This window comes from Ovis canadensis, chromosome 8 (assembly GCF_042477335.2).
Source record: "Ovis canadensis isolate MfBH-ARS-UI-01 breed Bighorn chromosome 8, ARS-UI_OviCan_v2, whole genome shotgun sequence".
Classification (NCBI taxonomy): Eukaryota; Metazoa; Chordata; class Mammalia; order Artiodactyla; family Bovidae; genus Ovis; species Ovis canadensis.
In genome coordinates, this window is record NC_091252.1 from 102,665,308 (window position 1) to 102,690,458 (window position 25,151).

The 25,151-nt window shown below is 52.6% G+C and overlaps 1 protein-coding gene across 16 annotated transcripts in view; it reads right to left on the minus strand.

Moving 5' to 3' along the window:
• Nucleotides 1-25,151, minus strand: part of WDR27 (WD repeat domain 27) — a 183,405-nt gene that overhangs the window by 134,848 nt on the left and 23,406 nt on the right. For 6 of the 16 annotated variants that reach the window (XR_011258873.1, XM_069599393.1, XM_069599391.1 and 3 more), the window contains 11 exons: nt 24,933-25,000; nt 24,602-24,723; nt 24,418-24,524; nt 18,662-18,740; nt 17,306-17,383; nt 14,443-14,537; nt 12,935-13,024; nt 8,876-8,997; nt 7,784-7,917; nt 4,531-4,628; nt 3,131-3,252 (listed from right to left, as the gene is read on the minus strand). Coding sequence is in view for 11 of the 16 variants with exons in the window: in XM_069599393.1 (XP_069455494.1) it covers nt 3,131-3,252; nt 4,531-4,628; nt 7,784-7,917; nt 8,876-8,997; nt 12,935-13,024; nt 14,443-14,537; nt 17,306-17,383; nt 18,662-18,740; nt 24,418-24,524; nt 24,602-24,723; nt 24,933-25,000 (1,115 nt within the window). In the remaining 5 variants the exon portion in view is untranslated. Of the gene's footprint in view, nt 1-3,130; nt 3,253-4,530; nt 4,629-6,440; nt 6,612-7,783; nt 7,918-8,875; nt 8,998-9,601; nt 9,942-12,934; nt 13,025-14,442; nt 14,538-17,305; nt 17,384-18,661; nt 18,741-24,417; nt 24,525-24,601; nt 24,724-24,932; nt 25,001-25,151 lie in introns of those variants that run through there. The other 10 variants (XR_011258874.1, XR_011258872.1, XM_069599394.1 and 7 more) reach the window with 8 other exon arrangements.

Consider the following 25,151-nt stretch of genomic DNA (forward strand, 5'->3'; position numbering starts at 1 on the left):
CTGACCCTACCTAGGAGGCAGCAGGGCCCCTGAGGTCCCGAAGGCTGGACACTGAGTCGGGGTGTGTGTCGGGGGGCCCCCGAGGAACCGAAGGCTGGGCGTGGAGTTGAGGGTTAGTGTCAGCGGGGCCCCCGAGGAACCGAAGGCCGGGCGTGGAGTTGGGGGTGCATGCTTTAGCAGCAGGCTGGGTGGGCAGGGTTCCCGAAGAGGCAGGAGTAGACCGGGGCCAAGGCTGACCAGGAGCTGGACTCACACCTACATCTTCCGGAGGTGAGCGTTCGTGGTGTTAACCCCCTTCTGGGATTTTATATTCGAGTCAGTCTGGGAGCAGAGGAACCTGAGGCCCAGGGACCCGTCCAGCCCCTCCGGCAGGAGTCAGGTCGACCTGCTTCTCTCTTTCCCGCACCTTCGAAGGCCCCATGAAGTTAAGTTCTGTTTGACCACGTGGAAGGATGTGCAGCTGCAGCTGAGTGCCGTCTGACCCGACCTTCCAGAACAGCACAAGCATCCTGTTCTCATCCCTGGGCTGGGGGGGCACTCTCTTCTCTCACCTTACAGAGCTTAAGTGGTGGCTTAGATGGTAAAGAATCGCCTGCAATGCAGAAGACCCTGGTTCCATCCCTGGGTTGGGCAGACCCCCTGGAGAATGGAATGGCAACCCACTCCAGTATTCTTGCGTGGAGAATCCCAGGGACAGAGGATCCTGTTGGGCTACAGTCCATGGGGTCACAAGAGTCAGACACGACTGAGCGACTGCCACACTTTATGGAGCTTTAAGAGTCAGATTTGCATGAGTGAGGGTGACTCACTCCCACATCTCCCACCTTCCAGGCCACAGTTTCTTTGAAAGCAGACATCATTTCTGCAATAATTCAGCCTGACTTTCAACTGCAGGAAGCACAATTCTATATGGGTTTCTCCTTAACACTCGTGGGAACAAAGGAATTGTGTGAAATTAGTTGCATATGAAGATTAAGAGTTTTCTAAGGTAATGTCCACCAGCCCTCATAAATATATATTTTTAAAAATAGCTTCCATTTAGTGAATTTAGCATATGATAAGAAATCAATATACATTATATTATTTAATCCTTATAACAGAGAAAAACATTATATGCAAAAGGTTAAAATTTCTTATTTTATGAAATGTAAACAGAGAGGAAGGTATCAGTCAAAATAGCAACATATTACTTTTCAAAATGAAATAACTTCTCTTAAAATATGACAGAATCTGGTTAGCTAAGTTTAAAATAATTGTTTTTACCACTGTTTTAAAGCCAAGGCTTTATCCTTACGTTATAAGTAAAACAGTATCAAAACACCAAAATTATACTTTTCATTTTCAACTTAAACAGTTTTGGAAACCAAACTGAAGAAAAATCTTATACTGATCTCTAACATACCAACTTTCAACCAAGTTTTTATGGCTGTATGATAAATTCCAGAAAGAAATTAAGGTTAGAATATGCAAAAAAGAAAATAGGATTTATAATGGATTTATAATGGAAAAGATATATGAGTCTATTATCAAATTCACTGAAAAGTCCAGAACTCTACCAGGTCTAATAATCAATCTGGAATGCCACCTTGGCAGATCTTACTCTGAAATGAGCAGCGTGAGATCACGGTTCCCAAATGCAAACCGCATTCCAGCCGTAAAAGACACACACACACCCCCCCACAGCCCTCCCAGGGGCCGCGCCGGCAGGGGGCGTCATCACGCCACGCGGCCTGACACCTCCGCTGGGTCTGAGGCTGCTATGCCAGCAGTGCCACGGCATCACTGCATTCTTCGAGGGTGCCTCCATTCGTCTGTGGGACCACAGTGTTTAAAATATTTTTGCTGTTTTTATGCAGCTAAGAGTCTGTTCCCAAAAAAAGATGCAAAAAAATAATCTTTGCTTCAATAACTCAGCAAGCTGAAAACATCATACAAATCAGAAAAGCCTCCTCTTAATTGGAAATGTCCTCCTTATCGAGCCCCAAAGGGTAAACTGGGGGAAAGGTCCAGGTAGGACCCAGTCTGAGCCTCGAGGCGCCCGTCCAAGACCAGGTGTCCCCCGGGAGGGGCGGACGCTCGTCTCCCCTTCTCAGCCCCCAGCCGCTGCCCGCCAAGGCCAGGAGCCCGGACTCTGGCTGCAGCCACGCGGACAGGCCATCCAGACGGCCCTCCCAGGGCTTGGACGTGGGGCCTCAGGCCACTGCCCTCACATCAGGGGTCTCCACTGCCCCAACACAGTCTGACTCTGGGTCCAGCACCCCCAGCCTCCATTCCCCCAGGACAACACCAAAGTCCACTGGAGAGAATTCAGCTCCACGGCCCTGGATCTGCGCTATCCTCCCACTCAGCCACTTATAGAACCTCACCAACTGTCAGACCACACACGCCGTCCACACACACCATCACATGGACACTTAAACCCGAATAACATCCTGAAACTGTGGATAAGAGAGTCTTCTTTGAGCAATATAGTAAGACTTCACTTAAAACAGGAGAATATCCTTGAACCATAATGCATATTTCTGCAGGCATTATAAAGTAAATCCTTAATTTGGAAAGCGATTACAAATCTATCAAAAATCAAAGTTGTAGTCCTGAAAACAAACGTTCTGTTCACAAGTCTCTGTTGTTCTTTTGAGCAACAAAGCATCTTTTGAACTAAACTGTGAGACAATGAATTCATCAGAATGGCCACCTCCTCAGTCCCTGGCCTCCAACGCCCACTTGTGTGTTATTTGAACTCTTCCTCCGTCGAGACACACCAGCTGCACCGGACAGTGAGACCCGTGAATCCACAAAGGCCGCTTCACATCCCTGCAGAATCTACCCAGCACTGCAAGCACCCAAACCACCGCCAAGTGGTAAATGGAAACGGGACCATTTTCATTTGAAAGTGGTAAAATCAAAAACTGGGACCATAAAATCATCAAAGACAAAGGTACAAACACCCACATTCGACACAGCATCCAAACGCCTTCTAACATCAAACATCAAGGCCTGCAATAGCTTCATGGCCGATAAAAACCACTGTTGCTTTTAGCAGCAAAATGCTATAAGAGTGCATCATGAGTTTGTTAAACACTTAAACACAAAGTTTACAAAGGCTGTGGGCGGTCAGAAGGTCACTCACTTTATTTTGACAGATCTGGTGGACGGGCCGAGAATGGGCTCCTGTGATGACGGCCGCACTGCAGCCCACGTTGAGGTCGAAAACCTCTAAGGTCCGGTTCCGCCCGGCAGTAAGCACGAGGTCTGGGGCTCAGTTAGGGAACTTCTCTCAGCAGAAGGTTGCATGGACAGTGACCAGTGACGATACCCTGAGGCTCCACAGGACGGTCCTGACCACAGCCCGCTCCCCACCTGAGCCCAGGCGCCTGGCCAGAGCTGCTGGGAGGACAGGGAGGCCAGGCGTGCAGGTTTCCACACTGCAGGCCCAGGTCCACTGAGAGTTAAGCAAGGCTTGAGATGTCAGGAAACACCCAAATCAAGAGGCGGAATGGCTGTCCCGCATGTAGGCACTAAGCTTGAAGACGGGTCTGAGCCAGAGATTAGACAGGGAGGCTGTGGAAGTGAACGGCGCCCCCTCCCACCAGGTCAGGCTGCCTGCATGGAGGACAAGCCGTGGACGCAGCACACGGCAAGGACGCTTCATCCACAGGGACCAGGAGGGACAGTGGCTAAGCTGGCAGCCCAGTGGTTAAGACTCCATGCTTCACTTCAGGGGTCATGGGTTCAATCCCAGATCAGGGGACTGAGCTCTCACCTGCCACGTGGTGTGGCCAAAACACAAAATGTATACGCGCCAGAGAAGTACAGAATTGAAAAGTGCTATTAGATCTAACAACAAACCCAGCGCTAAAGCCGAGTGCTCAGGGTCCTCACTCAAGGACAGAGAGTAGTCAGAGCAACACGTTTCTGCTAAGTGTTTTTGTGTTTTTAGCAAAAGGTCCTAGCATAAAAAAAATTACCTTTCTAATTAAAATATTCTAGAACCTCTAATACCCTGTATCAGTCCTTCTGAAATTTCAGGAATAAAACTTTTCAAAAGAATCTTGTACCTTTGAATTAAAGTTTATAAGATATCTCCCTAAAGATCAGAGCTTTGTTTCTAAATAAAGTCAATGCTCTTTAATTTAAAATGATGATGGAACCACAAAAACTCACTGCTGTAACTTTGCCATCTTCCACATGAGATGGGGTACGCCCTTCAGTTCATCAAAGGATGCATGTGGTAAGTGTAGCCATGTCCTGTTTAAATGCATTAAACTATTGTTACTCAAGACGCGAGCAGACCAGAAACCTCAGGTCCCGTCACTCTGCTCTACCTCACAGGCGCCCCACGTCCAGCTTCCCTTTCCCTCCGGGGCTCTTTTCATTACTGAGATGAAGCCGTTACACAAAGGCCCCTGAGCTCCATGAGGCCCGAGTGCTCAGCCCAAGCCTGGAGCCTGGACCCTCAGCACAAGCCTTTGCCGGAAGGATGATGGGCAGGATGCGGAAACATCGGACGCAGAGCAGGAGAAAGGATACAAGAGTGGAAGTCATTCACTGCGGACAAGCTGGTGACCTCCGTGGCGTCGGTCGAGAGGAGCCTGCACACCGGCACGCACCAGCTCTTCTGTCTGTACCTGCGAGAGGGTGGAGGGCGCTCTATCTCCTGGCTCCCCTTTCGCCACTACCCGAGAGTCTACCTTCAAGAACTTTAAAATAAATGCTTTCATGTCAATATTAGCAATCATATTTAATTAATAAATATTAATAATAAATTTTACTGGGTAGCACGTTGACTACCTAAGTTATCCTTCAGGCAATTCTAGCTTTTCCTTTAGTAAAACTTCATGAAAAATATTACTATATACATAGCCAAGTGGAATTCATCCCCATCTATGAGAAAACAAACTTTTCTCTTAATTTTAAAATAATTGTATATACTTAGCAAGACTCCCAGGGAAGGCAATGGCACCCCACTCCAGTACGCTTGCCTGGAAAACCCCATGGATGGAGGAGCCTGATAGGCTGCAGTCCATGGACTCCCAAGAAGTCGGACACGACTGAGCGGCTTCACTTTCACTGTTCACATTCATGCGCTGGAGACGGAAATGGCAACCCACTCTAGCGTTCTTGCCTGGAGAGTCCCAGGGACGGGGGAGCCTGGTGGGCTGCCGTCTACGGGGTCGCAGAGTCGGACACGACTGAAGCGACTCAGCAGAGCAAGTCTCCACAGATCAAACCGGGGTCTCCTGCATTACAGGCAGATTCTTTGCAACCTGAGCCCCTGGGGAAGCTCTACACGCTTAAGGCACCCAGTGGCTGTAAGTTATCTGCGGCTGTTGCTCAGCTGCCCAGTCAGCTCTGACTCTGAGTAAGCCCAGGGACTGCAGCACCCCAGGCCTCCCCGTCCATCATCAACTCCTGAAGTTTGCCCAAATTCATGTCCATTGCATCGGTGATGCCATCCAACCACCTCATCCTCTGATGCCCTCTTCTCCTTCTGCCCTCAATCTTTCCCAGGATCGGAGACTTTTCCAATGAATTGGCTCTTCACATCAGATGGCCAAGATACTGGAGCTTCAGCTTCAGCATCATTCCTTCCAACAAATATTCAGGGTTGATCTCCCTTAAGACTGACTGGTTGGATCTCCTTGCAGTCCAAGGGGCTCTCAGGAGTCTTCTCCAGCACCGCAGTCCGAAGCATCGACTCTTTGGTGCTCTGCCCTCGTCACAGCCCACTCTCACACCCATACATGACGACTGGAAAAACCATGACTTTGACGAGACGGACCTTTGCTGGCAGAGTGACGCAATGGCCAAGCCGTTAGGGCTCAGAGTCCAAACCTCTCAGACACTTGAGGTGTGGATGGAACCGGCTGTCGGCCCATCCCGTCCACAGGGAGGCAGCTGCGGGGCAGGGGTCTGGTGCAGAGCCAGCCAGAGTGGTGCCCAGAGGGGTGACTTGGGGGCGGGGACAGGCCTCACGTCCCGGGAGAAAAGGCCACATGCAGACCCAGGGACAAGCCAGGCCAAGCCTCAGGGGAAGTCTGGGAATGAAGCTTAATGATCAGCAGAGATTTCATGAACCCCCGTGCGTCCTGCTGAGAGACTGCCCAAAGCCACACAGCAGGACGGCTGAAGAGGTGACAGCAGCGACTTACTGTGGACAGGACGGCCCAGGAAGGGTCTCAGAGAGAAGAGTCGTGTGAGCAGACGGGGTGCAGACAGCCCTGCGGTGGGGGAGGCCCGGGAGTGCCTCCTGGATAAAGTGCAGGTGTTCCCGACCCAACCCCACACCTGCCCGGGGTGCAGGAGTCCCCAGTGCTGGAGGCTGGCATGTGCCCATCAAGGCGAGGCTGTCAGCACCAGGGGGACTCTGGGTCAGAGGTGAGGGAAGTGGGAGGGGGCCAAGACAAGAGGCAAACAGCTTGTCCATGAGACCAGCCCCACCCAACACCCAGGGTGTTCCTGAGTCCCTGAGGCATGCAGGCCTAAACAAGTCTCCCTTTCATCTTGCCGTGAGAAACACAGATGTGATGCCTGGAGCTACAGCAGCCACCTTGTTCTGCAGAGTGACAAAAGCAGGACAGAGCCACCCAGAAGAGGGTGGTGGGCAGGACCTGATGGAAACACCAACATCACGGTGTGAACACAGTGAGCAGCTGGTCAGCTACAGGCAGGGAACTGGCTGATGGGCCCCCACTCTGCAGGACGCAGGACAGGGGAGCCTGAGGGCACCGCCTTCAGAGCAGTGCGAGCCCACCACCACGCTGCTGGGTGCCACCATGCTGCTGGGCACCACCACGCTGCTGGGTGCCACCATGCTGCTGGGCGCCACATGCGCCCCCTGAGGGGAGGCCGGAGCAGGGAGTCCAGAAATGCCCACCCGGCCCACAAGGCCCACCGCCAGATGCGTGCAGGGAAGCTCAGGGCCGCCCCACTGGGACAAGCGAGGTGTCTCTATGTGGGAACCAGGAAGAGCTGTGGCGGCCTCCTGTCCCCTGACACATCCCAACAGGTAAACCCACAGGGAGCGGCCGTGCTCGTGAGCATGGTGGTGATCAAAGGTGTGTCACACATGAACCGCCCACCAAGCTGCACAGACACCCGGGTGAGCAGCAGCTAGAGACCAGGGTGGGCGCGGGCACGTGAGTCTCGGGAGGTGGCAGAGGGGCGGGGCTCAGAGGGGAGGCCTCTGGTCCTCTCTGCAGGCTTCATTTTCTTAAACGCTTTGAAAACAAAGACAGCCAAGCATCAGTGCCTGCCAAGTCAGGTGTGCCCCGGCACGCGTCTAGCAGGCCACACACACGCGCATCTGTGGATGTGTATGCAACGCTCCACGCACGTGTGCTCACTCAGTCATATCAGCCCCTTTCCAACCCCACGGACTGTAGCCCACCAGGCTCCTCTGTCCATGGAATTTTTCAGGCAAGAATACTGGAGTGGGTAGCTATGTCCTTCTCCAGGGAATCTTCCCAGCCCATGGATGGAATCCCTATCTCCTGCCTTGGCAGGTTGATTCTTGACCATTGCAACCACCTCAACTCACTATAAACGGTGATAATCTCACATACAAAACGTGTTAATCTTGTTGCTGAACCAGGGCAGCGGCCCCCTTTCCGGAGTCCCGGACACTGGTGAGTTCCCCGAGGGCCAGGCCTGGACCCCAGGGAAGCTCCACATGCAGAGAAGGGACTCCGATCACAGGAGGGTGTGATGACACCTTGGACCCTGTTACTTTACACCCGACGCGCGGTTGAGACACAGCGTCCCCAACCACAGGGGGCACTACCTTCGTAAGTCGTCCTTGCTGGTGTCGATGTGATGCTTGAGCAGCTGGACCTCGGGGCCCGAGGAAGCCAAGATAAATGCGTCCATGTAATAAAACTGTGCAGACTGGACAGGCTTAGGGAACGTGTCTTTGCCCTGCAGTGAGAATCAGTCATCATCACGAACAAATAAGTGTCAGTAAAAACTCTACTGCTATAAATAGGAGACCCTCTCATCCTAACACAAACATCCACTTATTCTAAATGTGCAGAATGCCTCCTGGTAGAACCAACGTGCAACCTTCGGTGCTTCTTCCTGACTCTGTAAACGATGCTACATAATTAAAATTCTACTGTAGTGACTGTTTGGAATTCCGGCCATTTAAAAACTCTAAAAGGAAAGAACATTGAAACCCGACAGGACATGCACTGAAGCCAGAGTTCTCCACCTGTTTTAAACCTGGTTCTGAGGCGTCTGCTCCTCCGATGACACGGCCCAGCCCGTGCAGGGTGCAGAAGTCAACAGGACTCTGGGCCCCAAAGCCAACCCCCTCTCCCCTCGGCCCTGCCTGCCATCCTGGGTGTGACCAGCCTTCCTCGAGCAGCGCCCAGGACTCAAGTCTCCTTTCACGAGACTCACAGGATGGGTGCGAGCAGCGTCCTCGAACCCGCTTCCTGCCAGCGAGGAGCCTGGTGACTTAGAGCCGCGTCACCTGTCCCCTACCTGTCTTCCTGACTCCCTTCCCTTGTCTCCAAACAGTCTCCTATGAAATCACTAAAGTAAGGCATTTTTCTCCCCAAAACAAGTCTCCCCCACATACTGTCCTGTGAGCGTTATTATCGCCTCTACTATAGAATCACACTTATTTTTGTATTTAAATTATTCCCATATTTTACTACTGTTCCGCCATTTTCGGACCACGCAAACGTCAGGCGTATGCAACTGCATGTGCACATGTGTGCGCGCGTGTGCTGCGTGTGCTTGCGTGTCACGTGTCCATGTGAACACACCGTGCTGCCCGCCTGCCCCTGCCCCCCGGGCGGGGCCGGAGACTGCGCAGGAGAAGCTGGGCAGGGCCCCCGACCGCCCGCCATCTGCGCCAGGGCCCCGTTACCAGACGCAGCGCCAGCTCCGGGCCGCGCACCGACCACACCCGCAGCGTCCCGTCCTGGGAGGCGGACAGCACCCAGCGGCCACCGTGGCTCCAGCACACGCTGCCCACCGCCCCGTCGTGACCTGAGGGCAGAGAGGAAGAGCGCGCCTTGAGCCCCCCAGGGCAGCGGGCCTTGAGCCCCCCAGGGCAGCAGAGCCGCCGCGTCCAGAGGGGAGTGACCCCGGCAGCGTCTCCCAGCCAAGCGCCCCAGCGAGCCGACGCCCTTGCTTCGGTTAGAGGCCAAACACAGTTTGTGGAGAAGGTGTTAGCCGACGATGCTGGCCAACGGTTACAGTGTCTGAGCAATTAGACCTGCAGATAACGGACCGCTTATCACTTGGTCTGTCCTCTCCCTTCCCAGGGAATAAGCGGGTGCTCAGGAAGGGAGAGGAAACGCTGCCCAGATCAGGGGGCTGCACCAGGGGCAAGACCACAGCCGCTCGTGCGGGGTCCCTGGCCCCTGCTGACCCGGCACCTGCTGCCTGGCTGGTCCGCTCGGTCCCAATGAAGCGTCAGGACCCGCTGCGGATTCTGTCTTGGCCCCTCCGACTCCCCCATCCACCGGCCAGCCCTGCCCTCTCTGATTGGCGTCAGCCATCTCCGCCTCTGAACCCACACACAACCTAATTTTTGGACCCACTTTGCCCTCACAACTCCTTAGAAAGGCCATCACGGCCGGGAAGCAACCTTGGAATCACCCAGGACCGCCCCCACGGCCACTGGGAAGCAGAGGAGCCCCTGCCGGGAAGGGTTCTCGGAGGCGGACACGTGGAGCTTGGGAAGAGAAAACTGCGGTCCTGCGAGAGGAGATTCAGAACCAAGAGGGCCGGGCCGGGCTGTCGCGGGCCACGGTGTGCGCACGCAGGCGGGCCACGGTGTGCGCACGCAGGCGGGAAAACCAGCGACGCCTCCCGCTGAGCAAGGCTGCACCTCTGAGCCCTGCGCTGCCCTGGGCGGGCTCCACATGCCACCCCTGGGCCCGCGATCCAGCGTCTCGGACTTCCCATGTCGGACGCTTTGTGACAAACTGCAGAGAAAGAACAGCCGACGAGGGGACAGTCTTGTCTCGGCGAGCTCACCCCAGACGTCCGCGCGCACCCTGGGCTCAGCGTGTGAACCACACTCGGGAACCTGAGATTGGACAGAGAGGTGTAGCATCACCGCATCACCCCGGTCAGAGAGCCCACAGGAAGAAGGAGGGACACCATCCTGGGAGGATGGACACGTGTAAACACGACCCTGAGGAAACGGAGAGCCAGGACCAACCGAGTGGAGAAACACCAGACAGGGCTTTGCTGCCCTCTGCTGCGGGCTCCCGGGAGCTCCTGCGGAGCCAGAGCCGGGCTGCGTGGATGGGCGGGAGCTGGACACACCGAGCTCCAGATGCACCAGCTCAAGCCTCAAACGAGGCTGCTCGGGCCACCACCTCCCCAACGCGGCCAGAGGCCTCGAGGCCACGTGAGGCAGATTCAGCGGGGCTCCCTTGCCTGGCCCACAGCTGACCCGTGCCTCCGGTCCCCGCACACCCTCATCGCTAACGAGCACCGCCCCTCTCTGGTAGCAGATGGGTCAGGAGGCTGCTCGCTCCCGCCCGAGGGTCAGGACAGACTGCGACTCCCAGTGACCACAGGACCCAACGGGACCTTCTCCTCCAAGCTCCGCCCTGGACACCGGAAGCTCCAGAACCCCGAGGCCTGTGCAGACACTGGCCTCAGGGTGAGCACAGAGACCCCAGGCCCTGCTGAGCCACGTGCCCTCCCAGGGACCCCGCCAGGCCCCGCTTTCCTCAGTGTCCTCTCCCCACAGCCACGGCGGACGGCTCCCACCACTGATGGCTAAAGCCCCAGGACTGGGCAGCAGGGATGCGCTCGAGAGCAGAGCGGCAGGACACACCCCCGACCCAGCGCCCCAGGACCACAACCCTGACCCAGCCCCCTGGGACACACACCCCCCAACCCAGCGCCCCAGGACCACAACCCTGACCCAGCGCCCTAGGACCACAGGGACAGGAAACACAACCCTGACCCAGAGCCCCAGAGGACACACACCCCCCGACCCAGTGCCCCAGGACACACAACCCCAACCCCAGGCCCCCAGGACACACAACCCCGACCCCAGCCCCCCCCAGGACACACAACCCCAACCCCAGCACCCCCCAGGACACACAACCCCAACCCCAGCCCCCCCCAGGACACACAACCCCGACCCCAGCACCCCCCAGGACACACAACCCCGACCCCAGCCCCCCCCCAGGACACACAACCCCAACCCCAGCACCCCCCAGGACACACAACCCCGACCCCAGCCCCCCCCAGGACACACAACCCCGACCCAGCCCCCCAGAACACACAACCCCGACCCCAGCCCCCCCCAGGACACACAACCCCGACCCCAGCCCCTCCCAGGACACACAACCCCGACCCAGCCCCCCAGAACACACAACCATGACCCCAGCCCCTGCCAGCACACACAACCCTGACCCAGCCCCCCAGGACACACAACCCCAACCCTAGCCCTGCCGCAGGTCATACAACCCTGACCCCAGCCCCCCCCAGGTCACAGAACCCTCACCCCAGCCTCCCCCCAGGACAAACAACCCCGACCCAGCCCCCCAGGACACTCAACCCTGACCCTAGCCCCCCCGCAGGTCACACAACCCTTACCCAGCCCTCCCCCCCACAGGACACACAACCCTGACCCAGCCCTCCCCCCAGGACACACAACCCAGACCCTAGCCCCGCCCCAGGACCATAGGGGCAGTGATGGGGGTCGGGAGCCAGGCTGCAGGCGCCTACCAACAGGAAGGACCCTGGAGGGGGGCCAATGGGCAGCCCTCAGGCAGACACAGAACTCGAGAGACAGCAGCAGGGGTTCCAGGCTCAGTGCCATCCCGTCATAGGACTGCATGTGTCTACAGCTCCACCGTACTCCATGAAATCTTAATCAGTCTAACCTTCTGAAGCCACTGACCCCAGGGTTTAGCTGTTACACCCCTTGCCCTCCACCCGGCATGAGGGGGTGGTCCTCCCAGGCCGCACTCACACCCGTCCAGCCGCCCCCAGCAGCCCACCCGGAGCCAGGTGCGCCCTCCCGGGAGCGGCGTCACCAGGCCCCCGGTGTCCCTGGACTAGACAGCCACGTTGGGTTTTACCCAGATGGGTTTTACCCGAGCACCGCGGGGCCCCTTCCACGAATGCGCCTCCAGCTCTGGCCCCACAAGTGCTGCTGCCCCTGCTCGGCGCAGCAGGGTTCGGCGCCATCTGGTCATTCTGTTCCCCCAGGCAGCCACAGCGCCAGTCTGTTCTTGCTTGAAGGGAACAAGCGTGGCGCTTGCAGATTAACAACGGGACCATAACGAGGCTGAATCTGTGCCCCAGAGGACTGAAAAGGCCCCCCTGAAGCCACACCCACAGGGCAAACAGGAACCGTGAGCTCATCCAACGGAGCAGCAGGTGAGGGAGGCGCATCAGAAACCCTCCACCGGTCACCACCCTCACGGAGCAAGCTCACCCTGTAAGCACCCGACAGACAACCCCTCTGACATATGGGTCGCTATAGTTACAGGAATGTGGAATCAGCTGTGTGTAGCCAGCCAAGCCTGTTGGGACCACTGACCCTAAAACGAGGCCTGTGCCGGTGTCCGACAGTTGACCTCCCGACATCAGGGGGCCCAGAATGCCACCATCGCCTCATGCTTTTGAACGCACACCCCACAAAGCAGCATGCAACCCTGAGTTGTCCGTGCAGCAGACAACTGCCTCACCCTGCCCCCACCTCCCATCCTGCCCCCTGCACCGAAGACCACCCTGCTCCTGGGCCCCGCAAATGCCCGGCCCCGCCCTGGGGAGCAGGCCTGAGCTCTGCGCTCCCCGCTCCTCGCTGGACTGCCTTGCGTAAACCCTTCCTCCGCTGCAAACCTCGGCATCTCAGCGTCTGCCTCAGTGTCTGGCCAAAGGACCTGACCTGGTAGCAAGAGAAAAACAGTCACGAAGCCACATTAACTGAAATTCTCCGTCTTACCTGACAAAACAGCAGGCGTCCCAGTAAGATCAGCATCGCAGACCAGGAACAAGTGGTCGGCCGAGCCACAGGCCAGCCGCTGTCCATCTCCTGCTCGAAACAGTGAGAGAAGGCCTCATAGAGCACAGCCCAGAGGCGCCACGCTCGCAACAGGTGAAATCACAGAACTTTTCAGTTAGCCTGACGCTCGTTTTCTCAGGCAGTGAGGAAACCTGAAACAGGAACTGCGTTTCCTCAGCCCTCAGTCGCTGGGCGTGCGGGGCCCACCGGGGCTCACGTCACGCCCAGCTTCTTCTACGGACAGGAGCCGAGGGCTAGGGCTGAGGGGCCTGCCCAGGACGTGGGGCTGGTCAGAGGCAGCACCAGGATCTGAGCCTGAACCTGCTGGGAAGCCCCGAACAGCCGGGCCCCAGCCGCCCACGCCTCCTCCTAGGGACACGTTTGCCTCAGCCATTCCGTCTAAACACTGCCCTAAAGTAAGGCTTAGTAAGTTACACATGTCCCCCGTGATATTCAGCCTTGAGGGCCCCACGTTTGTGGTCACATGCTTGGTAAGCATATCACGTGTCACATAAATATTTACTGATAATACTACATATCCAATTTCCCAAAATTATTCAAAAAATTCTTTGGCAGGCTGGAATTCTATGAAAAAAAAAACACAAAAGGAAGTCAGTAACCTTTCGAATTTGGGCAGACGGCTGCTTTGGGCAGACGGCTGGTCAAACACTCAAGGAGGTGGGGGTGGAGGGTGGTGCACAGAGACCCTGGACTTGGGCAAAGGCATATTCTCACCTGTAAGCAAATCTGGAAACCAGAAATGATGTTTAACTCTGAAAAGAGCTTAAATGGTGGAGCTACCTGGATGAGAGCTGCCTCCTGACTTGAGTTCCCAGAAAGGAAGTAAAAGTGTTTGGATGCCCTTGAGAGGGAGTGGTTGCCAGGAGCCGAGTGTGCCTGGGGGGAGGCTCCACCCACTGAAGACCAGGTCTTCAGCTGAAGACCAGCTCCACCCACTGAAGAAGGAGACCAGGTCTCCAGGGGGCAGGGGAGGCTCTTCTGTAGCCTCTCTTTTGATGAACCAGCCTCTGTATGCAGGCCTCCTGCCAGGCTCCCTTGGGGCTCATGGAGGAGACAGCCACGTACTCAGAGCATAGACCTGGAACAGCTTATAACCAAACCAGAACTTATAACCAGAACCAGCTTATAACCAGAACCAGCTTGTAACCAGAACCAGCTTATAATCAGAACCAGCTTATAACCAGAACCAGCTTATAACCAGAACCAGCTCGTAACCACACCAGAGCACCTGCTGCCAGAAGCTTCAGGGCACGCGTGGACGCCCTGGGCTAATCCTAGGGACAGTCCAGGGGAAGCAAGCTTTGATCTAGACTCAAACAATGTCATGTGACTTCAAATAACCAAGATTTTTAAAATCTGTTTTAAATGGAACAATGGGCAAAACAAGAAGCTTGCAGTGGAGCAGAGCTCTGGCTGGGGCTGCATACCTGAATACTGAACACAGAGCAGGGCCTGGCCACGGGCCACGGCCAGCTGCCGGCTCAGCTCGCTGGGCGCAGGACTCTCCAAAGGGCGCTCCTTGCTTCAGGGAAGACCAGAGGAAACAGCTAAGGCAAAGTCCAAAGCAACATTAGAGATAGAAATACACTAGAAACAAGGCGAGAGCCCCCTGTCTACAGGGACAGGTTCATTCCATAACATTTACGGATGTATATAAGCGTCTGCGTATGTGTGTACATATACACACATATAAACGCTTACATCCAGAACCATGAAATAGTACGTATATGCTGCCTACAGGAGACTTGTTTCAGAGCTAAAGACATACACAGACTGAAAATGAGGGGATAGAAAAGCATATTTCATGAAAATGGAAATAAGACAGTTAGCAGCAATACTCAAATCAGACATAACAGACTTCAAAGGCTATTAAAAAATAAACAATGGCATTATATAATGATAAAGGGATCAATACAAGAAGATATTATACTCATTAACACATATGAACTCTATAAAATAGCACCTAAACATATAAAGCAAATATCAACAGACATAAAGGGAGAAAGTAACAACACAATAACAGTAGGGGACTCCACCACCTCACTGACATCAAAGGACAAAGCATCCAGACAGAAAATCAATAAGGAAACATGTTTTAAATGACACAATAGACCAACTGGACTTAACAGATACCTATAGGACATTCCTCATCCAAACACAGCAGAACACACATCCTTTTCAGGTACACATGGAACATTCTCCAGGACAGATCATACGCTGGGCTACGGAACAAGTCTCGACAAGACACAGAGGACAGCAATTACATCTAGCACTTTTTCTAAACAAAATATTCTGAAACTGGAAATCGATCACAGGAGAAAAATGTGAAAAGAACAGACACATGGAGACTGAACAAGCGACTAAAACCAAATGGGTCAAAGAATAAAGCGAAGAAAAGAGCAGAAAACACCTCGAGACAAAGCACCACGGAAACACCGCTTTCCAAAAGCGTATGGGGTGCAGCAGAATGAGTTATAAAGGGGAGCTTTCGGGCACCACAGGCCTTCCTCAAGAAACAAGAAAAACCTCAAGCAAACAATCTAATCCTCCACCTAAAGGAACCAGAAACGGAAGAATAAACAGACCCCAAGTCAGCAAAAGAAAGGAAGCAACAAAGATCAGAGAGGAGAAACAGAGAGACCAAAGGGCAACCACCGAAAAGATCTGCAAAACAAGAGCTGCTTTCTGAAAAGGCAAAACGACCCTGACAAATGTTTAGCCAGGCTATCGAGAAGAGAAGACAGAGGCCCAAATAAACAAGACGCGAAAGGGGAGAGCTGAGAGCCAGTCCCACAGGGGCAGAAAATGTCGCTAGAGAGCACCGTGAGCAGTTACACGCCAATGACCGCGACCACCTGGAAGAGACAGGTGGATTTCTGCAATCACGCAGCCTTCCAACCCTAAATCAGGAAGAAATCACAACCTGAACAGATGGTCACCAGCAGCGAAATTTTATTAGTGACTTAAAAACTCCTAGCAAACAAAAAGTCCAGAACTGAACAACGTCATGGGGGAATTCTACCAAACACATAAAGGAGAGCCAATTCCTGTCCTTCTCAAGCTATTACAAAAACTTGACGAGATGAAACACTCCCAATTTTACCTGTAACACCACCTTTACCCTGATACCCAAACCAGACAAAGATGCTACAGAAAAATTATAGGCCAATATCATTGATGAATATAGATGCAAAAGTCCTCAACAAAATATCACAAATTTGAATTTAACAATGTGTATAAAGGATCATACACAACAAACTGGGATTCATTCCAGAGACGCAAAGATGGTTCAACACTCACAAACCAATGTGATACATCACATTTTAAAAAGAGATGATAAAAACAACAGTCATCTCAACAGACACATAAGAAGCATTTGGCAAAATCCAACATCCTTTATGATAAAGAAAAAAAAATTTTAACTCCCTGGAAAAACCACCACAGGAAATCCAAGCCCTGCAGAGCCCAGGGCTGCATTCCAAACTCGACCATGGATGCTTCAGAGGGTCTGACGGGGCATGAGGGCATCTGCTGGAGACGCCTACTCAGTAGCAACGACCTGCTGACGTGGGAACAGCAGACGGGGCAGAAAGAGGACCAGAAATGAGACGAAACGTGGCAAGTCAGGCCCAGCAGCGACTTGCGAGCCAGCGACGGCAGGCACAGCTGTGACGCTCACGGGAATGAGCAGCCGCTCAAGTGCCACAGCCCACCGTCTCTGCGTAAATGGCGTCACCTCTAACAGCAGAACTGGGGGCCCCGCAGGCCCCCAAACACCTTCCTGTCCAGAGAAACGGACCCAGGGAATCTGCAGAACTCGTCCAGCATCATGGGACACGGGGACAGGTGTGGACGCAGAGCCAGGCAGCTAGCCCTGGGCTGAGGGCCGCTGGGTAAAGGAAGCCTTTCCGAGCCAACGAGCCCATCGCAGGCCACCCAGAATGGCACCAAGCACCATGCCCACTCAGACTTCCTGCCCAATGACGACCTCAGACGCTTAGAATAACCGCTAGCTATGATGCTCTCCGAAATGACACTTAAACAAAAATTAAATGTTTCTAAATAGTTAAGCAGCAGGTCTGAAAAATGATTAATATGATTTAAATTTATCTAAAAGAACAGACAGATACAAAAATAATATATACATATGTGTGTGTGTATAGGTACATATTTATTTACACATAGGTACTTAGAAGGCCTTATCTCTGTTTGAAAAAAATCAATTAAACTGTCTAAAGAGTTCCTCCAAATTATTTCAAATTTGCTTGGGATACAAACTAGGTTACATACCACCTGTAATTGCTCTTGCATCTTGAAGCTCTTTTACCATCATTTTTGAAGCTAGTCTTTGGTGAAAACATAGTTGCACTGTGGAAAGAACTCCACGTCATTCAAAGATTAAAAATTCTAAGCTTAAGAGACCTACTTTGCAGTGAAAAAATAAACATAAATTCATAAATGCTTCCCATATCCCAAGTTAGTAATAAACTGAACATTTAATCACTTTAATTTTGACAGCTAACCCTCTAATTCTATAACCATATCAGCTATTTCACTAATGGGGACATAAGTGTATTTGTGTTTTAAAATTCTGGAGAACACTGTGCTATTTTCCTACAAGTTTTTGGTTCCTAGACAAAAACTAAGATAATCACTTTGCAGCCAGGCATGCAGGGCAACCCCACATCTCAGCTCCAGGTCTGGAGCCCTGGGAGAGAGACAGGGCGGGGCGGGGGGCTATGCTTGCTGCAGACTCTGCAAGTCCGCTGGGCAGTGACCGGGAGCAGGCCTGGATGAGGCAGGGGAGGACATGCACACCGGCCTGTGAGGACCGGACTGGGGCGGGGGCCCACCCCACCCGGAGCACAGGGCTCAGGGAGGCTGCGTGAGGGCGGTGGGGGCTGGGTGAGGCCCAGGAGGAGGAAGCACCCAGGCAGGGAGGCAGGCAGCCCGTCAGCCTTGCCACCTCCCCGCCTGTCCTCACTGCCTCGAGGACGTCACAGCAAAACACATCCTCACCTGCTGACCCCACCTAGAATATCCCTGTACTTTCTCTAGAAAGTTCAAACCCTGGGGCTAGTACTTAGGACTGACCACGGCCTGGTCCCTGCCCCCTAGACTCCCTCACAGGCCCCACATGCAAGACCCACCCAAGTAAAGTGAACCCGAGGAGTCCACACTTAGCAGATGGCATCACCACTGAGCCAGCACGCAGGCTCAGGGCCTGGACTAGTGTGCAGATGTTCTGAGGCATGAATCCAGGATCTATCTATCCACCACCCACCCATTCAATGCTCATCCATCCCTCCACCCATCCACCCATCCATCCAGTCACCCAGCCACCCATCCATCCATCCACACATCCAACCATCCACCCACCCATCCACCCACCCACCCATCCATCCATCAACCACCCACTCACCCAGCCAGCCAGCCAGCCACCCATTCACCTCCTGCGTTGCAGGCGGCTTCTTTACCTACTGAGCTATCAGGGAAGCCCCAAAGTACATAGTAAGCACTCAACAAACGCTTGCTACTGCCGCCTCTGTTCTGCGATGGGGTCATGCTGGGGTCCACACACTGACCTCCATCCACACCCGCACCTGCGTCCAGAGGCCATGGTCTGTCTCTGGGCGGTCCACTCACCGCGGGGCAGCCGTGTAGCCCGACGACCGTATCTTGCTGCGGAAAACCAGCGGGCGGTCCTTCACGACACTCCGAGCAGCTGCGGGGAGCACGGCCACGGGAGAGGCGAGTCGCTGACATGGCCGCCTCACAGTGGACGAGGACGCGGCTCCGCAGAGACCGCCAAGTCCACTCAAGGGGAGTTAGTGCACGCCCTGCAGGCGGCAGAGGCTGCGTCCCTGAAGGCGAACCTCCACCCCGGCAACCGGGGCGTTAAAAGCACCGGAAGACAGCGGAAACGCGACTCCCCTCCTTACATGACCCGAACCGCAGTATTTAACAGTGTATTGCAGACACTCGAGGGCTGACGCGTCAGCCCTTCCCACAGCGCTGGCCCCTCCCGGCATGTCTGGAAGAGGCTGTCCACTCTGGGGTGAGACAGGCCACACGGAACCCGGCCAGTGGGACTCTGTCCATGGGACCCTGATACCCGCAGCGTGGAGCAGGTGCCTCTGTGCCGGTGCCAGGCACAGCCCCGCTACAACAGGAATGTAAGTCTCTGAAGCCAACCAAGTGTCTCTCTTACGCCTGTGTTTATCACGACACACAGCCATCAGAGCATTTTAATGGCAAGGAAACACCGTACCCCATTCTTAACACACTGTAAGCTTCCACGGCCCAGCTGGCTAGTTAGAGCTCTGACACCTCAGAAACTTAGCACCCACACGGAAATGTCCCAAGGGTGCTTCCAGACAGAATAAAGTCCTGCCAGAATTACTCATTTCTATGTATACTTGATACTTGCTATTCAATATGAATATTCTGTACAATACTATAAAACAGCTTTAGAAAATAGATAATTACATAATATTGAATACTCCTAAAAACAGTTCTCTTTTTTTTAAACAAAGAAATTCAGCTCTGCTTTTGGAACTATTTCAAACGTGATAAACCAAGACACGTTCCCATCAAAAGCTCAGGGAACCCACTGGGCACGGGGGCCCCGAGGAGGGAGCTGGGCCCCCAGAGGCCCTTGGGAGGGACCGGAAATCCCAGGGGAACTAGGAAATCTAGCTATTTCTATTATGCCAATCTCTAATTTGGAGATTACAGAATCACTATAAATCAGTCATCTTCTGTAATATTCCATATGAATATTTTCTGAACAACACATAAAGTTATCATAAAAAGTCAAAGCTTTAAATTTCACCAGTCTCTGGATACAGACAAATTGTAACCTCTGTAATAAACTGTACTGTTCATACGATTGCTCTCACTAAAGTCTCGCTTCACAATCTACATGTTACTTAGCCGTAAAGCATAGCACAGCATGTACAGTCATCTGGGACAAAATGGTACATCCTAATAGGGCGTGCCCCGTCAGTCCAGCGGTGACCTCCAGTACCCAGGTTCAAACCCTGGTCGGGGAACTAAGATCCTGCAAGACTCTTGCCATGCGACCAAAAAAATAAAAAAAAAAACTGGACAAAACTACCGTCCAACCAGATGCACACACCCGTCTGCTCACAGCAGCACTGCTCACACAGACAAGACATGGAGACAGCCTGACCGTCGCTGGACAGAGGAACGGATAAAGAAGACGCGGTGCACTTACACAGTGGGATATCACGCGGCCGTAAAAAGAATGAAATGATGCCGTTTGCAGCAACACAGGGGGACCTGGAGACGATGCTGAATGGCGTCAGTCAGACAGAGACGACACCACACGGCAGCACACACGTGCACGACACAAAGGAGCCTGCGCTCACCGCAGACACGCGCACTGACACGGACACCAGCGTGGCGGGTGCCAAGGGGGCCGAGGCAGCGAGGGGCACCTGAGAATTCGGGATCAGCAGAAGGGGTGTCACACGTAGGGGGCTTCCCTGACAGATCAAACACTAAAGAGTTCAGTTCAGTTCAGTTCAGTTGCTCAGTCGTGTCCAACGCTTTGCGACCCCATGAACTGCAGCACGCCAGGCCTCCCTGTCCATCACCAACTCCCAGAGTCCACCCAAACCCATGTCCATTGAGTTGGTGATGCCATCCAGCCATCTCATCCTCTGTCGTCCCCTTCTCCTCCCGCCCTCAATCTTTCCCAGCATCAGGGTCTTTTCCAATGAGTCGGCTCTTCACATCAAGTAGCCAAAGTACTGGAGCTTCAGCTTTAGCGTCATTCCTTCCAATGAACACCCAGGACTGATCTCCTTTAGGATGGACTGGTTGGATCTCCTTGCAGTCCAAGGGACTCTCAAGAGTCTTCTCCAACACCACAGTTCAAAAGCATCAATTCTTCGGCGCTCAGCTTTCTTCACAGTCCAACTCTCACATCCATACATGACCACTGGAAAAACCACAGCCTTGACTAGATGGACCTTAGTCAGCAAAGTAATGTCTCTGATTTTTAATATGCTATCTAGGTTGGTCATAACTTTCCTTCCAAGGAGTAAGCATCTTTTAATTTCATGCCTGCAGTCACCATCTGCAGTGATTTGGGAGCCCAGAAAAATAAAGTCAGCCACTGTTCCCACTGTTTCCCATCTATTTCCCATGAGGTGATGGGACCGGATGCCATGATCTTCATTTTCTGAATGTTGAGCTTTAAGCCAACTTTTTCACCCTCCTCTTTCACTTTCATCAAGAGGCTTTTGAGGTCCTCTTCACTTTCTGCCATAAGGGTGGTGTCATCTGCATATCTGAGGTTATTGATATTTCTCCCAGCAATCTTGATTCCAGCTTGTGTTTCCTCCAGCCCAGCATTTATTCTCATGATGTACCCTGCATATAAGTTAAATAAGCAGGGTGACAACATACAGCCTTGACATACTCCTTTTCCTATTTGGACCCAGTCTGTTGTTCCATGTCCAGTTCTAACTGTTGCTTCCTGACCTGCACACAGATTTCTCAAGAGGCAGGTCAGGTGGTCTGGTATCCCCATCTCTCTCAGAATTTTCCACACTTTATTGTGATCCACACAGTCAAAGGCTTTGGCTTAGTCAATAAAGCAGAAATAGATGTTTTTCTGGAACTCTCTTGCTTTTTCCATGATCCAGCGGATGTTGGCGATTTGATCTCTGGTTCCTCTGCCTTTTCTAAAACCAGCTTGAACATCAGGAAGTTCACGGTTCATGTATTGCTGAAGCCTGGCTTGGAGAATTTTGAGCATTACTTTGCTAGCATGTGAGATGAGTGCAATTGTGCGGTAGTTTGAGCATTCTTTGGCATTGCCTTTGTTTGGGATTGGAATGAAAACTGACCTTTTCCAGTCCTGTGGCCACTGCTGAGTTTTCCAAATTTGCTGGCATATCGAGCGCAGCACTTTCACAGCATCATCTTTCAGGATTTGAAACAGCTCAACTGGAATGCCATCACCTCCACTAGCTTTGTTCGTAGTGATGCTTTCTAAGGCCCACTTGACTTCACATTCCAAGATGTCTGGCTCTAGGTGAGTGATCACACCATCGTGATTATCTGGGTCATGAAGATCTTTTTTGTACAGTTCTTCTGAGTATTCTTACCACCTCTTCTTAATATCTTCTGCTTCTGTTAGGTCCATAGCATTTCTGTCCTTTATTGAGCCCATCTTTGCATGAAATGTTCCCTTGGTATCTCTAATTTTCTTGAAGACATCTCTAGTCTTTCCCATTCTATTGTTTTCCTCTATTTCTTTGAACTGATTACTGAAGAAGGCTTTCTTATCTCTCTTTGATATTCTTTGGAACTCTGCATTCAAATGGATATATCTTTCCTTTTCTCCTTTGCTTTTTGCTTCCCTTCTTTTCACAGCTATTTGTAAGGCCTCCCCAGACAGCCATTTTGCTTTCCTGCATTTCTTTTCCATGGGGATGGTCTTGATTCCTGTCTCCTGTACAATGTCACGAACCTCCATCCATAGTTCATCAGGCACTGTGTCTATCAGATCTAGACCCTCAGATCTATTTAAACAGGAAAGATACTGTCTGTAATTCAGGAGACTTGGGTTTGATCCCGAAGTTGGAAAGATTCCCTGAAGAAGGGAATGACAACCCACTGTGGTATTCTTGCCCGGAGAATTCCATGGACAGAGGAGCCTGGTGGGCTACAGTCCATGTGATAGCAAAGACCCGGACACAGCTGAGTGAGTAACACACACACTCACGTAACATTTAGAACGGATAAACAGCAAGGCCCTACTGTACCTCACAAGAACAACCAGATCCAGTCTCCTGGGATAAACCATAATAGAAAAGAATATTCTGTTAAAGAAATATATATGTGTATCTGTGTGAAACTGAGTCACCCTGCTGCACAGCAGGGGTTGGCACATCATAAATCAACTAACGCTCCAACTAAAAATAAATTTAAAATAATAAAATAAAACTCTCAGATTCCATTTTAAGGGGCGATCTAAGTAAAACATGTCTAAGAACAAACTGTAATGAATTCGGTTAAAAAAAGAAAGACAAGCCCAAGTCTCGCTTCACAGCAGGTCTCCACACAGAGGTCTGCTATCAGCTCACGCTGCGGAACGCGGTCCTCCGTGCGGCTGACAGAACAAGCTGGCCTCAGGTGTGAGGGGCGGCACCGCTCGTAACAGAGCTCACCCTGCAAGGAGTCTGCTTCCAGTGAGAACAGAGTTAGGACTCTGGAATACTCTCTGAACAACCTAGTATTATTCCAGCTATTAGGAATTTTAATTAATATTTGTTAATCCACAAGTTTTCCCAAAAAATGTTAAAAGAAATCTATACATAACATCACATTATTGGGGGCATTATTGAAGAAAATGGTTCAAAAAGACTTTCTATGTTGCCCAAAGTTGTAGCGTTGCTTACCGCCACTGAACTGTAGACACAAGTATGATTAATACGGTAAATTCTGTGTGATTTGTATTTTACTGCCGTAAAAAGCACACACCAGAAATAAGTGAAGAGATGCACACCGCCAAACACAAAATAGATAAAAAGGGAAAGTGTTAGTCGCTCCGTCGTGTCTGACTCTTTGTGACCCCGTGGACTGTAGCCCACCAGGCTCCTCTGTCCCTGGAATTCTTCAGACAAGAACACTGGAGTGGGTAGCCATTCCCTTCTCCAGGGGATCTTCCTGACCCAGGAACTGAACCCGGGTCACCTGCATTGCAGGTGGACTCTTTACCGTCTGAGCCGCCAGGGAAGCCCCTAAAATAGATAAACAACAGCATTTACTGAATAGCACAGTGGCAGACTTTGTTTCCTTGGGCTCCAAAATCACTGCAGATGGTGACTGCAGCCATGAAATGATAAGGTGCCTGCTCCTTGGAACAAAAGCTATGACCAACCTAGACAGCATATTAAAAATCAGAGATGCCACTTTGCCGACAAAGGTCCCTATAGTCAAAGCTATAGTTTTTCCAGTGGTCACGTACAGATGTGAGACTTGGAGCATAAAGAAGGCTGAGTGCCAAAGAACTGATGCTTCTGAACTGCGGTGCTGGAGAAGACTCGAGAGTCCCTCGGACTTCAAAGAGATTAAACTAGTCAGCATAAAGGAAATCAACCCAGAGAAACCACTGCCAGTATTTCTCATGTTCTGACTTCCTATGAATTATACCCAAGTCATGAAGAAACGCCCAACACATTCCCCGCCACAAAAACCGTGTCAGAACACGTGAGAAGGAAGGAGCAAAGGAAGAAGAAAGCTCTGAGCTTTCACCTCGATGAACGTGAATCCGCAAAGCGACAGAGTGAAGCTGAGCAAACAAACACGACTCAGACGCGGAGCCGCCCTACATTCTGCGTTTCAGACTACGTTACACGCACCAGAGTGTTTCTGAGTAGCCGGCTTGGTCCTTTTTTCCTTAACAAGTCCCACGCACAGCGGAGAGGTCGGTGAGACACAGGAGCTGAAATTAAAACACAGCCCCGGTCTGTGAGAGCAAAGTTGCCTGACGGAGCTGTTTCAGGGAGACGGGCATCTTAAAGACAGTTTCACACGGCTCCGCACCTGGGCAGCACCGACAGGTCCGGTCCCCGGCGGGGGCGCTGCTGGGACCTCAGCAAGGCGGCAGCGTCCACCTCCACCAGCGCGGTCTCGTTCCCGAACATGGACGTGAGCAAACAGAGGGCCTGCACAGAAGGGTTCAGAGAATCGGTCGTGGTTGTGGGCACGTTAGTTGTGCTAATGGGTGCCCTGTGCACATGTGTGTGTGACCCCTGAACCTTCACACACAGCCTCACGCGGCGAGCAGGCAGGAGAGCACGTCAGAAGAAGGGAAGATAAACGCAGCGGAGGGCGCACCGCCCCGGCCTTGCTCAGGGCATGGCTCACGACTCACCTCGCCACCGCCGGTTCTGCTCGCCACGGCGCACGATCCAGCAACCTGAATGCTGAGGCTCCGGAAGTCTTCATTCCAGGCAAAGAGAAAACAGGCCACACATAAGGCCACGAGGTGCTGCCTGCACCCGGGCTGGGGCCCGGGCCGTGAGTACAGAGCGCACAGCCCGCTGCCCCTGCAGAGCCGCCCCCGCGCAAGCCCGCAGACCAAGCTCCACAT